Source organism: Ornithodoros turicata, unplaced genomic scaffold (assembly GCF_037126465.1).
Source record: "Ornithodoros turicata isolate Travis unplaced genomic scaffold, ASM3712646v1 Chromosome23, whole genome shotgun sequence".
Lineage (NCBI taxonomy): Eukaryota > Metazoa > Arthropoda > Arachnida > Ixodida > Argasidae > Ornithodoros > Ornithodoros turicata.
Genome location: NW_026999342.1, coordinates 2,416,840 through 2,429,521, shown reverse-complemented (window position 1 = coordinate 2,429,521; position 12,682 = coordinate 2,416,840). Strand labels below are relative to the sequence as shown.

Below are 12,682 nucleotides of genomic sequence, written 5' to 3'. Positions count from 1 at the left end.
GCAATTTTGTAAAGCAAGCTTCACCTCATGCAGGTGAATCCCACTTTCGGGAGGTGTCATTTGTATTCCGCGAATTGTCAAATATCCGGAAACCCGAATAATGGGTACAGTAGAATCTCGATGATACGAATGTCACGGGGTTGCGGAAAAAATTTGTATCATCAGAAATTCGTATCAAAGGAATTAAACCAAAATAAAAATTGAGGCAAGAAAATAGACAGTGACTGTTCATTTTTCGTTACTGTCAATGAAAGAGGTCGGTTGTAACGCTTTTGTGTCTCCGTTTTTGGCCAATGCTGCCCAAATACGCGAGATTATTCAAAAGACGTAGCACGTGCTTTTCACCCGCGAGTCGCGCGACAGTGGTCTAAAGCGAGCTTCTCCTAAAGCAAGCAGGCGTTAGGTGAAGCAGACTTGCGGAATGGTGACGCGTAATGTTGCCACAAGTTGTCCTGATATGTTCCCTCCACGTGTTCTGGGGCTCTGGTCGCTGTTTTCCACCAGAGCGATGTCACACCCCAAGCAGCACAATGTACTGAAAGTCGAGTGCAATAGGGGTGGACGGGTAGGTGGAAGGCCTTGAACAGACTCCTGAAACTAAAGAACATTGACAAGACACGTACCGTCCACCCCTATTGCACTCGAGTTTCAGTACATTGTGCTGCTTGGGACAGCTTCGCGGTTTATTGTTGCGGGGGGGGGGTAAAAAGGTCAAAACAGAGATAAGGAGATAAGGTTATAAGGTTCGGGGCCGTTCAATCCCTTTGATCTTATCTCCACCACCACCACCAAAAGGAAAGTCACTGCTTGCATTGCACGACATGATGTAAGGGGGTTCGTGGTCAGGATCACCCTCCCTTTTCGAAAGACGCAGCAGCATGACTCGCGCGCTCTCACGTCACGGGGGAACGACCTCTGTCGCATCCTCGGCTCATTCGTATCATCTGTAAAGGCAAGATAACGCGTTCGTATCATCCGAACTCTAATACATGGGAAGAATAAGCATCCCGGCTGGGACCAAAAAAGAATTCGTATCATCCCGAAATTCGTATCATCCGTGATCGTATCATCGAGATTTACTGTATTTGTTTTGCCAAACGAAGGATTCTGAATTCCACGAAATTTTGCAGAATCACAGAAAACAGAGGCCCTTAAACATGATGGCATCTAACTCAAAGGCAAACATTCAGGACTCGCAGAATATATTTTTACTGCCTTTGCTAATTGTTGCATGCTATGTTGACCAAGTAACACAGGGAAGCAGCCAGGAGGGTATAAATTTTACATCAGTGACCCGCTGAATTGGCTTGACTTGGTTAACATTATGTATTGTAGTGACATCCTTAGCTATGAAGCTAGTGAGAGCTTGGAGTGTCCCCTGCGCTACACGATGGCGATCACCTTCGTACATCTTCCGAACCTCCAGGAATGAAGAGATCAGGTTCCCCCTCAAGTCCGTCGAGCCCATTTTTATGCTCTGGTAGACGCGAAGCTTTCTACCTTTCCAGCAGCATACACTGATGGCGCACCTTGAAATGGCAAGTCCGCCCCAGCATTCGTCATTCCATCCGAAATCATAGTGGAAGGACGTCGCCTTTCGCATCAAGCCTCACCCACAGCTGTGGAACTTTATGCCATACTTTTCTTTCTGCAGCACATTGTTGATTTTACCCCGCGGGAATGTGTCGTGTTCACTGACTCTATACCTGTGCTGCAAGCAACTGAAAATTCTGGCATCCGAGGCTCATCCACACTGTTGGTGATAGATGTGTTAATGGCTTACAACCTTGTCTACGAAGCAGGGCACAGGCTCGTTCTCCGATTAGTTCCAGCCCATTGTGGTATTGAAGGGAACGAACAGGCCGGCAGTGCTGAAAGGAGATAGTCGCTCCGTACTTCGACGCCTCGTGACTCCTCTGGCTACCTGCCAATGGACCGCTGACATTCTTCCCCCAGCCATGACGAGCAGAGTTGATCCAACACCCGCTTTCCACATGCCTCGACATACCTCTCGTCCAGATGCCGCATTAGTTCATCGAATGCGAATCGATGTGGCTTCTATGGCACAGTGGCGTTACCGCTTGAGACAGGTTGACCCTCCACAATGCAGTCACTGTGGTGCTGTAGGAGATCTAGTGCACATTCTTCTCCATTGCCCACACTACCAACCTTCCTGAACCATACTCTCCGGATCCCTTAAAGGAGTACAGAGGGCCATCCAAAAAAAAAAATTCAGATTAAGACATCTGATGAAAAAGTGTGTGTGTCATTATACCGAATAGCGCGAAAGGTTTTGATGTGTGCAACTTATTTCCCAGAAAAAAAAACTCACATAAACATAGCTCCGCGCGTTCACCCTTAACTCGCCACTCCAGCTATAACGAGGATGAGGAGGTATGATGCCACGTCACCGATGACGGTATAAGGAGAACTCGTTCTGGTTCGCCGATCAGTGGGGTTAGCGCCTTGTCCCTTTGCCGCCGTAAACCTGTTTTGCCAATTCTCCCGGAGAATTGGGGATAAAAGGAGCGACCGAAGCATTACCGAGCAAGGAGAAAGGCTTTATCAGAACCCCGAAAAGCGGAGTAGCAGACAACATTTCTCTAGGCCAATCAGCGAGCGTTCTGCTTATAGCGTCAGCGCGAGGTCCCAGGCAGATCACAGGCTGGTACTGCTCTTCACCACCGTTGCGCACGGTCGCTTTTTGCGGCGTATTTTGAATTCAATTTCTGTGATAATTTCTCGATAACTTTTTTCTTTCGAACTAATTTCTCGATAACTCTGTGGTGTAAATTACTTCGCATGGTGCACTTACTGGCCTACTTAACAGTTTTATAGGAAGAAAACTGGGTGTTAAAAATGATTTCTGTGCCACTTTAACGAGCTGGACTCTCATCCCCTTTCTCTCACAAAACTGCTTGGTCCCTGGCCACATCCAGCCCACCAATGCTCTGCCCTCGAAGCTCTCTTCACCTTTCTGGACTTTACGGACTTCAATCCTTATTGTGAAGGGGCTCATTATTTCATTCTCTGCAGATACTCTAGCGCCACACTAGTGCCACTGTAGCAATAGGCTAGAGTGTCGCCCCTGGCGATGAAACTCCCCTATCATGATCTCGCAATTAAGTTGCTGTTGTTGTATGTATTGTAGTGGATGTGCTTCTAGATTGAGATAGCCGGCAACATACTAAAACTTGTATGAACAGTGATGCATTTACTAAAATCATGGCTGCTCGATATCTGAAGCGATTGTGCTGTGGATATATTGCCCAGACGGAAGTAAAGTGCAGGACCGTGCATTTGGCACAGCCCCTCTTCCCCTTGAAGCAAATACAGTACAATGAATAACAGTGAGCAATTCATAAATCCAGGCAAGGTAGTTGAAAAAAAAACTTGATTATATGTAGGCTGTACAGTGAAACCCGCATATAACGATATTGACGGTAATCGCGAATGCCATCGTTATACGGGGTACATCGCCAAACGAGGGCTGACCTAAACAGCGCGTCCCCCGCGTGTAGCAAAAAAAACAACAAAAAAACGCGAAGCTGTGTAACATCGCAGTGGCTTGGGAAAACAGTGATCAGAACTCGTGGAGGGAACCAGACAACATAGCAGGACAACTTCTGGCAACACTACACGTCACCATTCCGCAAGTCGGCTTCACCTAACGCCTGCGTGCTCTAGGAGAAGTTCGCTTTAGAACACTGTCGCGCGACTCGCGGGGGGAAGCACGTGCTAGGCCTTTTGAATCATCTCGCGAATTTGAGCAGCATTTGCCAAATACGGAGACACAAAAGCATTACCACCTACCTCTTTCACTGACAGTATCGGAAAATGAACAGTCGCTGTCTATTTTCTTGCCTCAATTTTTATTTTGGTTTAATTCTTTTGATGTGAATTTCGGATTATACGATTTTTTTCCGCTACCCCGTGAGATTCGTAGCATCAAGACTCTACTGTATCTTATCGCGGTGAAAATCGCCGCGTGGTTACGCGCACGGGACAGCGTCCAACATCGTTATACGAATACTCGGAACCGCGGTCTCCATCGCTATACGCGGGTCGTTTCCCCATAGAAGCAATGTATATTTTGACGGTAAAATCATGAACCATCGCTTTACGAGGGATATCGTTATACGCGATATTGCTATCCGCGGGTTTTACTGTATAATATATTATATATACTGCTGTCGGCTCTTCGTAGTTTCGCTTAATGAACATGTGCATTTATGCATTTCATGCATTAATGCCGTGACATTCGTCTTTTGACATGATAGCGGGCCGTAAAAGGAAAAAGACGAAGACTGGGTCAACGAGTACAACGATTTGGAAATAGTGAAGAAGGGAGACAACGAAAACGTGCTCGCGTGCAGTTTCTGTAACTTGGTGATGCCGTTGGATCGGTAACAAGACATGATAGTCTAAAGAAGAAAGCGAAAGGTGCGCATACAATGTTAGAAGTTTGCTATCGTCAGCGTGAAAGAGAAAAGAATGCCGAAGGTGTCGTTCATAAGTTCATGAGTGCACAAGCCGAGAGTGGAATAAACCTCGAGCAGGATGATTGTCTCCTTGGAGAATTTGTACGCAAACACTGCCCAGCGGCCAAAACAATGCCTGGAGTGCACCAGCTTCGTCGTAAGCAACTCATCGAAGTTTTCGGCAAGCCCGTGGGATCCGCGATAACGTGAAAGACGCGAAACTGAGCTTCATTGTCGACGAGTCTCCCAACATCCTGGGGTATCCTACCGTAAATACCCGAGATTTATTTTAGATTCTTCATCTGCGGCGTTGAATATTTTGTATAGCAATAGCAACATTTTCTCTTACGATGTGAAAATTTCTAAGCCAGAGGTAAAAAAATCTAAAACCATTATTCCCTAGAAATTGGTACACACTTTCATTTAAAACAAACTTCATGCAAACCAAAGAATTCTTCGCGGCGCAAAACACTTTGAAAAATGTATGGGGATTCCCATAGAGGCCTCGAGGGGTGACGCACTTGCCTTAAAGGTCTAGCCATGTAAATTTTGCAAAGTTCCTGTGTCATTCTGAGAAAGGACGACCAGTCGTATTTCACCCAAAAAATATGCAAATAAAGAAATTTCATCCGCTTCCACCATGTTTTCCTGCTCACCAGATAACACCCGATTTTTACCCCCCCCCCCCCCCAAATTCTGAAAACAATAAAACCTGAAAACATCCAGCTCTAATTATATGCAAAAAAGGAGCGAAAAGTGTGTCACAGTCAACCAATTGAGTCTACTCACCTTCGAGGAATGTTTCCTCTTGGAAGCTCTGCTTGAGTCTCCTGAATTCGCACTTTCTGGAAGTCCACAAACTTTGACTTGCTGGTGTCCAGAAGAAAACGTGTTCTGTTGTTACACACAGGGTTCCTGCAGATGGTGGGCTATAGAAATAGCCATACTTAGCGTTAATACACAGGGAGCAGATATCATAGCCAAACACTTTATATGGGTCTATTCACACAGTACAATTCTAGTGGCACACAACTGAGTTGTGCGAACCAGGTTGTGACTGATAACAGTGAAATTATGGTGGTGCAACTCTGTTGCAGATGTTGCAGGAGGAATTGCCTCTCGAGCACTTCCTCTTGGAACAGGTCATTTTACTACGATTAATTATCACCATGTAGCTTCCTATGAGAAGCTTCATCTGGCACTGCCTTTGCAAGTGTGAGTGGGATGCATGGCATTTCCTAAGTAATTTATGTAAAATGCTTCAAGACAATGTACTTTTGTTTAACCTCACTGCAAACTGCTTATCTTATTTTCAACCTGGACAAATGAAAGGATATAGCACATTATCACATTTAAGGAAAACGAGTCTGCACAAGGCTAACAGCATACAGAAAATGCTGTGGCAAGGAAGTATCAATATTTGATAAAAATGGTCAATATTTGGGAACATATTGAGTGCATGCATTTTAGGGAGCTTTTAGATAGGAAAGTCCTATTGAAAGAACAGTTCTTCAGCAAACACAATAGTGTAATAGCATGCACACCTGCAGTTGCAATGCGGCCAGTTGCACGCTGCACAAAATCAAATGTTTGATGCAACTAATTGTGCACAACTGTTTTTGGGTAAAAAAATGCAGCTAAGGTTGTCCCAATATAGGTACTCATGGAAGTTACAGACTCAAACTTGCATATTTCAAGAAATATTTCAACACTTCCTACCTAAAAGTGAAGAGGTTTCCACGGCAACGTTCACCTTTGTCTGCCCAAATCCATCTAAGAGCTCGTTCACGATTCCACTGTACATTGTACATGACTGCAGCTATGGCTAAGATCCAGATTTCGCATGCCACCCACAGCAGAAGTGGCTATATAGTTCTGGATTGTAAGGAGTCAAGTGGCTACTCCTGTTGAAAGCTAACACCTGGCTAACAAAGCTGGCTATGACCGGCATCAACTGGGAGGAGTGCAATAATGCATTAGAAGAGATTCATACAACTGGAATTTCTACCATACTGGAGCCCAGAAGCGTATACGAAGAGGGGAGTCAAGTCCTGTAGATCACTAAAGCTTGTACAAATTAAACTTAAACAAAAATCTTCAGTGTCGGTTTCTGTACACTGGAGTCCATTAAACTGGAAAATACTTGCATTGAATATAATGCCATTTCAGCTGAGGGCTCTACAAATGTTTGTTCAAGTGACACTTATTCAGTGGTGTTTTGCTGTACTGCTGACTTCAAAAGCTTTTGCATTTCATGTATTCTGTACTGCTTCCCTATTAAAGGGACGGTCATACTCCTCACAGCCTAACCCAAAACTATAGTTCCCTTTTACTCTGCGTTCATCATCGATAATAACTCAGAAAATCCCACGCGAATTCGCGGCGTTGTTCCTGTGCAGTTTGATGTAACACATGGCAAAAGCAGACGACGCATATTGAGAATATTCCGGGATTCCCTCTCTAGAAACGTAACCCAGACAAGACCAATCCGTGAGCGTCCTTTGGCGCGGACAATACCAATTAGGGAGCGGCTAAAGGGACCTGGTAGCCATGGCAAGCCGGAATAGCAGGGGACAGAGTCTGTTCCATAATCTCCTTGCGGAACATTGTTTCTGGTTAGCATCACACATGTTCATACAGCCAGGGGCACCATATTCCACGGAATATAGTCACTTTCGAACACACACTGGTAAGCAAAAGTCGTCGTATTTAATGCGGACTTCAGGTCTACTATCGTGATGTGAACGCCAAGCAGACAACCTCTGAGACAATCGCTTGTGCTGCTCTCCCATTCGTGCGTGTAGCTTATGTCATTCTGGCTGAGCTGCAGAGGGAACGCGAATCTTTAAATCTCATTTAGTTAATATGTAATGTGTTTTCAAAAGAGAAACTTGTCCAAGTTGACTATGAAGAGGCGACAAAACATTACTGTATCAGTCTCATACATACGTTCCCAGACCCAATAGTCCCTTTAGGGAACGAGGAATGTAAGAAAACTCGATATGATCAATGGCACACAAACTTTCAAAGCTAGTGTATGAGAGACATCCTTAACAAAGCTTTTTATCTGATAGGCAAGACAGACTGAAAAGTGGAGCAGCGATCTGTAGCAAGGGAAACAAATTATGAAATAGACAACAAACAGTGCCCAAAACAATAATATGCAACAGAATCTATAACTTTTTTCTCTCTCCTTTCAAGGTACCAATGCTTTAGATGTCAATTTAGATATCAATGTTGCCCTTGTTCTCTTGTCTGTGTTTATCCATAATGCATATCTGCAAACAACATGTTCATATCTGCAAAGAACATCTTGTGAATGACAACTTTTGCAGTAAACCTTTTCAACAATTCTAGGGACAGTGGTTTTGGCACGGAGCAATGACTTGTATTGTAGCAACCAAAGTGACAATACTGTTCGAAATGTGCATGTACCCTCCCTACCTGTGTATACTTGAACTGTTGTTCCACATCTTTGACGAGCGTCTGGCAGTCGAGGCATACAAAGGATCCGCTAACCAGCTCCGGGTGGACAGGGTGGGTGCGCACCACCTGGCCGCTTATTTTCAACAGGCTGCCCACCTTGGCTGTGGTAAGCTCACGAACCCTAAAGAACAGAAGGGGCATGAAGACCTTTAATCTGAAAGGTTAGTGCAAGACTACAAAGCAAAACCCGTTTTTGATTGTGGTCAAATACTTTTCAACTTGTACATAATGTTTTATAGAATATAAGTATGAACACAACTGAAGGGGACATGAAGAACATCTGACCACCCCAGATACACGCAGCCTGCGTCACGATCGTGTATGTCACAATGTGACCAAATACGATGCATATTTCAGCAGGCCGTCATTGCTCCACCTCCTTGACCATCCTTCGCCGCACAAAATCTGCTTGCTCTGATAAGGTGACGCATTCATTTTCACCCGACGCTTCTGTCGTTCCATATCTCGGAAGGAGAATCTCGGGCAAAGGAATGTCAAGGGGGTGGAACAACGATGGCCCGCATGCGGGCCCGGCAACTTGCGAGTCCCAAAATGGAAGTTTTTGCATTTTTTTCTTGTGATTTCGCTGTGGTGCTGGATGGCCTCAGTGATGTTTCGGGGTAAATCGAACGTGCGCTTTCCATTTCCATTCGAAAACTGTGGGGTTGACTTGGTAAATTAGAGAGATCAATCTTCAAAATAAAATTTATTGCAGTTGAAAACTGACAAAATCCCTCTTTCCTGGTGGCAAAAGTGCTGCGAAGACCAATCCAGCAAGCAGCATTCTTGTACAACTTCTAGATTTTTTAATATAATTCAGGGACACATTACACTGCCTTCTGAACAATGCCATAGCTGGTACAGATTGGCGTCGCGTCTTTTGAGCAGTCAACATAACATTTAGAAGCATCGAGAGTGCCCTCAAGATAACCTTCCTGTTCTCCAACTAGGTCAGGGGTCGGGAACCTTTACAGTTCCAAGGGCCATATTTCACACTCACAAGTTTCCCCCAGTAACTCCCGATAACATAAAGCACGTGACAGAAAATGCCTGATACTTCCCTAAATTTCGTTTTGAAGAAACCACCAGATTTTTACCCCCTGCATTTCAAAAACAATAAAACCTGAAAATGCATATGCAGTCATATATGGCAGGTTGTTTGCCTCATAACAACCTACTCTAATTCACAAACTGTACCCCATGAACGTGCAACAAAAATATGGCTTCAGTCCTTTTCTGACACGCAAATAGCTGCTTTGCAGAACTAATGCTTACATCATACTGGAGAAGTGGCTACACTGAGGGAAGGGAACATTCTCTGTGTCATGGATTTCGACAATACACTGTAACCTGATGTGCCGCATTTAGCTTCGTCAACCTGAAGCTTCTAAGAATGCTTCTAGTAGCATCGTAGCACAATATTAAGTGCAAAAATATTGGGACAGTGCATTGGGACAATTGTAGCCCACTCCTCTACATAACTGAATGGAATGGCACCACATTAACTAATGCCTACAGCTAGTATCCAAACATTGACATATTTGGAAATCTGCCATGACATACTTCAAAGTGATAAACGTGCACATGCCGGGTACATAAAAAAAGGCAATGCAGGCACACTCAAAGGCACCTCGTGCCCGTGTTGGCTTTCTGGAATTACTCAGCACTGTGGTTGTATTGTCTCTAACTGTATGACACAAACCAGTCCAGAGTTTAATGCTCTTTAACGTCACGGCATACATTTTTGTGTTTCTTCTTTCATTGGTCAAAGCACAGGACAGTGAAATGGAACGAACTCACTTGTGACGCGTTGCAACATCCACGAAGCTGATGTAGTATTCCTTGTCGACGTCCACCTCTGCTCTGTCTCTTACAAAATTCCGCAAAGCTCGACACAGGTAAGGGTACACCCTACAAACGAAAAATGTCTCGCGTCATGCAAGCTACATATACCAAATAATTCAAGCATGAAGTTTTCAGGAAATATATTTTCTAAAGTCGTGGGGGAGGGGGTAAAAATCGGGTAAATAATGTGCTCTAAATTAATGACAATTTGGGTGGAAAGACTTCCAGTATGCTAAATTCAGGCAGAAATTGGGCTCAGTTACTCAAATGAACTGTACTGGTTTGGTAGAAACAGTGATGGAACTGCACTTGCTGCCAAACAGGTTAGTGTGCATTCCTACAGAGATCTCAGTGATGGCAGTTGCCAGGTAAAAATTGGGTTTCACCCTGAAGAGGCAACCTTCAATTTGGGGTGCAAATTTGGGAATTGGGTTAAACCCTAAAACTTCAGGCTCTACAAAAAATGAACCACATAAAAAACTAATGCACTTAATTTATATGTCACTGTTTCTGATAGCACATACATTCAGACAACACTGAGGACAGGCGCAGATCTAGGGGGGGAGGCAGACACTCCCTAATTCCAGACTTGAACATAGGGTTCAGCGGACCAATCCCAGCATGCACATGGCACTTGTCCACAGCGAACACCCCTCAGGAAAATCCTAGATTCACCCCTGATTGAGGATGTTGTGTCAGTGTTTCCATGTGCTGCCCTTGGATAACGCCACTGACCAGACAGTATTCAAAGACACTTTAGGACAAGCAGACTGCATAGTGCGAAGTTCTTTCCCTGTGGTGTCAAACAACTTGGACTTTACAACACTGCCGATTGAATTCAAACCCGTATGTCATCATTTCCATTTCGTTTCCTGACCTGTTCTCTCACTAGACAGAGTTCAAAAAAAGCCTCATAGTACCTAGAAATTGATCTCACAGCAGTAGAGTATCATCTGAAACTGTGCAGTTAAAAACAGCAGCACTTGCTTTCCTGGTTTTCTTTTCATGTCAACTTCTTTCCTGCTTGTGTGATGTTACTGCCCGAATTCAAGAACTTTGTGAAATGGCAATCAAAACCGTGTACACAAGGACTTGCACCAGAAAGCCTCACTTCAATGTTGTGGTGTTTTTTCTTTCAAACATGATACTGGTAGTGGTTCCAAAATATCTTGCATCTAAGGAATGTATGTGCCCCGCTGTGTGATCATTTATGCGGTGAACATACATGTCCGTCACAACAATATGTTGGTGGCATTTCATCCAATTTTCAGCATTCTGGCTTAGTTAAGATGCCAAAACAAAGGCTTTAGAGCACAAAGTGAGCTCACCTGTAATATTCCTCCTGGATAACTGTTGCCAAATTCTGGTTGAACCGTTCCACATCTGCAAAGCTAACCTCCAGGGTATTGCGTTCAGGCTTGATGAGATTCTTGGCATCCTCCAAGTGCTTTACCTCGTTCTTCACGTTCTTCGTCCTGACACACAGCATTCGGGTATTCCATATGAGTATCAGTGTGGAAGTATCTGGTCAGTGAATTCTAGCTTTCATAGCATCAGTCACTTGTAGATGTATGAATTGTGAGAAGGAAGTGCCTCTGTGTTTTTGAAACTCTCGTTCTGGGCCACAAACACACACACAAATGATAGCATATCAATTACCTTATCCTCTTGCTATGTGAACACGACCATAAAAATTTTGCATGCACAGAGTATACCACTCATCAAGGACGTAGCCAGGGGTGTAGGGGGTTCAACCCTCCTCCCCAAATTATCCCCTTGGTCATCCGCTTTGGTAGTGCATTTGGGAGATTGCAACAAGCGGAAAATCCTCATTCCCCATGCAAAGTCCCCCCAAGCCCTCCCCAAACTCAAAAACACAAACCGCGAAATATTTTGCCGGCTATACCATACTGCCGCTCCAGTTATGCTATGGGACATACGCGTAACTGCACTCAGTGATACGCTCAGGGTGGACAAAGGAAGTGGTCCAAAGAAAAGCAGCACGGACGATGATTTCCATTATTCTGTGAGTCAAATCAGCGCTCCGCGAAAAGATTGTGCACGCTCTCGATGCAAAGTGCGTGAGCAACATATCCAAGGATCCAGTTTTATTTTCGCTTTCCAGACGAGTATATCCAAGTAGGTTGTATTTCGCACAGACCGGGAAGAGATAATGACGAAACACAAGAGCCATAGCTACTTGCGTCCCAGCTAAAACATTCAATGTAGAAAATAATTCGATATTGTCATTATAAGAGCTGCAGTAATCACAAATGCCACGTAGAAATATGAAACGGAACGAAAAGTATTAAAAAACTCAATTCCTTTATACAGAGAGAGCGCTTTGTTCTGGTCATTTTTAAAGGTCGGTCAAAACTTACTCTTCGAGGAAATCTCGAAAAAGTTTCTGGCAGCGTTCTCCTATATCGTCCTTCACGAGCACTGGACCAGTTCGAAGATCGGCAACATCCATAATTATATTCAGAACTGTCAACAGTGAGACAAATTTCAGGAAACGTGCAGAGCGATTCCCACAATGCTCGATGGAACGTTTCCCGCCAAAAAGACCGCGCTGCACGCTTGCTTTCTTTACTAGTTTCACTTCCGCCGTAAATGACCAATAGCAGTGTGCGCCGCGCAACGCAACTGCGTTTCGAGATAGACCAGCTGCGCTTAATGCGCATGCGTGGGACTCGGTGGCTCCACCTAGAGGTGTGCGCCGAAGCGCCAGCGCCGGAGGAGCCGGAGGTCTGGCTTGGCATAGCTTGGCCTGACTTGAGTGTCTGTACTGGACTGGATCTCGCCAACGCCGCCGTCCCAAAACTATGGTGGCTAGATGAATATTGTCTAGCCACCATACCAAAACTGTC

The 12,682-nt window shown here is 44.6% G+C and overlaps 1 protein-coding gene across 1 annotated transcript in view; it reads right to left on the bottom strand.

Annotated features, from left to right (window-relative positions):
- Nucleotides 1–12,471, bottom strand: part of LOC135373281 (DNA replication licensing factor MCM6-like) — a 74,793-nt gene extending 62,322 nt beyond the window's left edge. The window contains exons 1-5 of the mRNA XM_064606509.1: nucleotides 12,194–12,471; nucleotides 11,141–11,287; nucleotides 9,768–9,878; nucleotides 7,926–8,088; nucleotides 5,271–5,410 (exon numbers count right to left, since the gene is read on the bottom strand). Of these exons, the coding sequence (XP_064462579.1) occupies nucleotides 5,271–5,410; nucleotides 7,926–8,088; nucleotides 9,768–9,878; nucleotides 11,141–11,287; nucleotides 12,194–12,285 (653 nt within the window). The 5' untranslated portion in view covers nucleotides 12,286–12,471. The remainder of the gene's footprint in view (nucleotides 1–5,270; nucleotides 5,411–7,925; nucleotides 8,089–9,767; nucleotides 9,879–11,140; nucleotides 11,288–12,193) is intronic.
- Nucleotides 12,472–12,682: the final 211 nt, after the last annotated feature.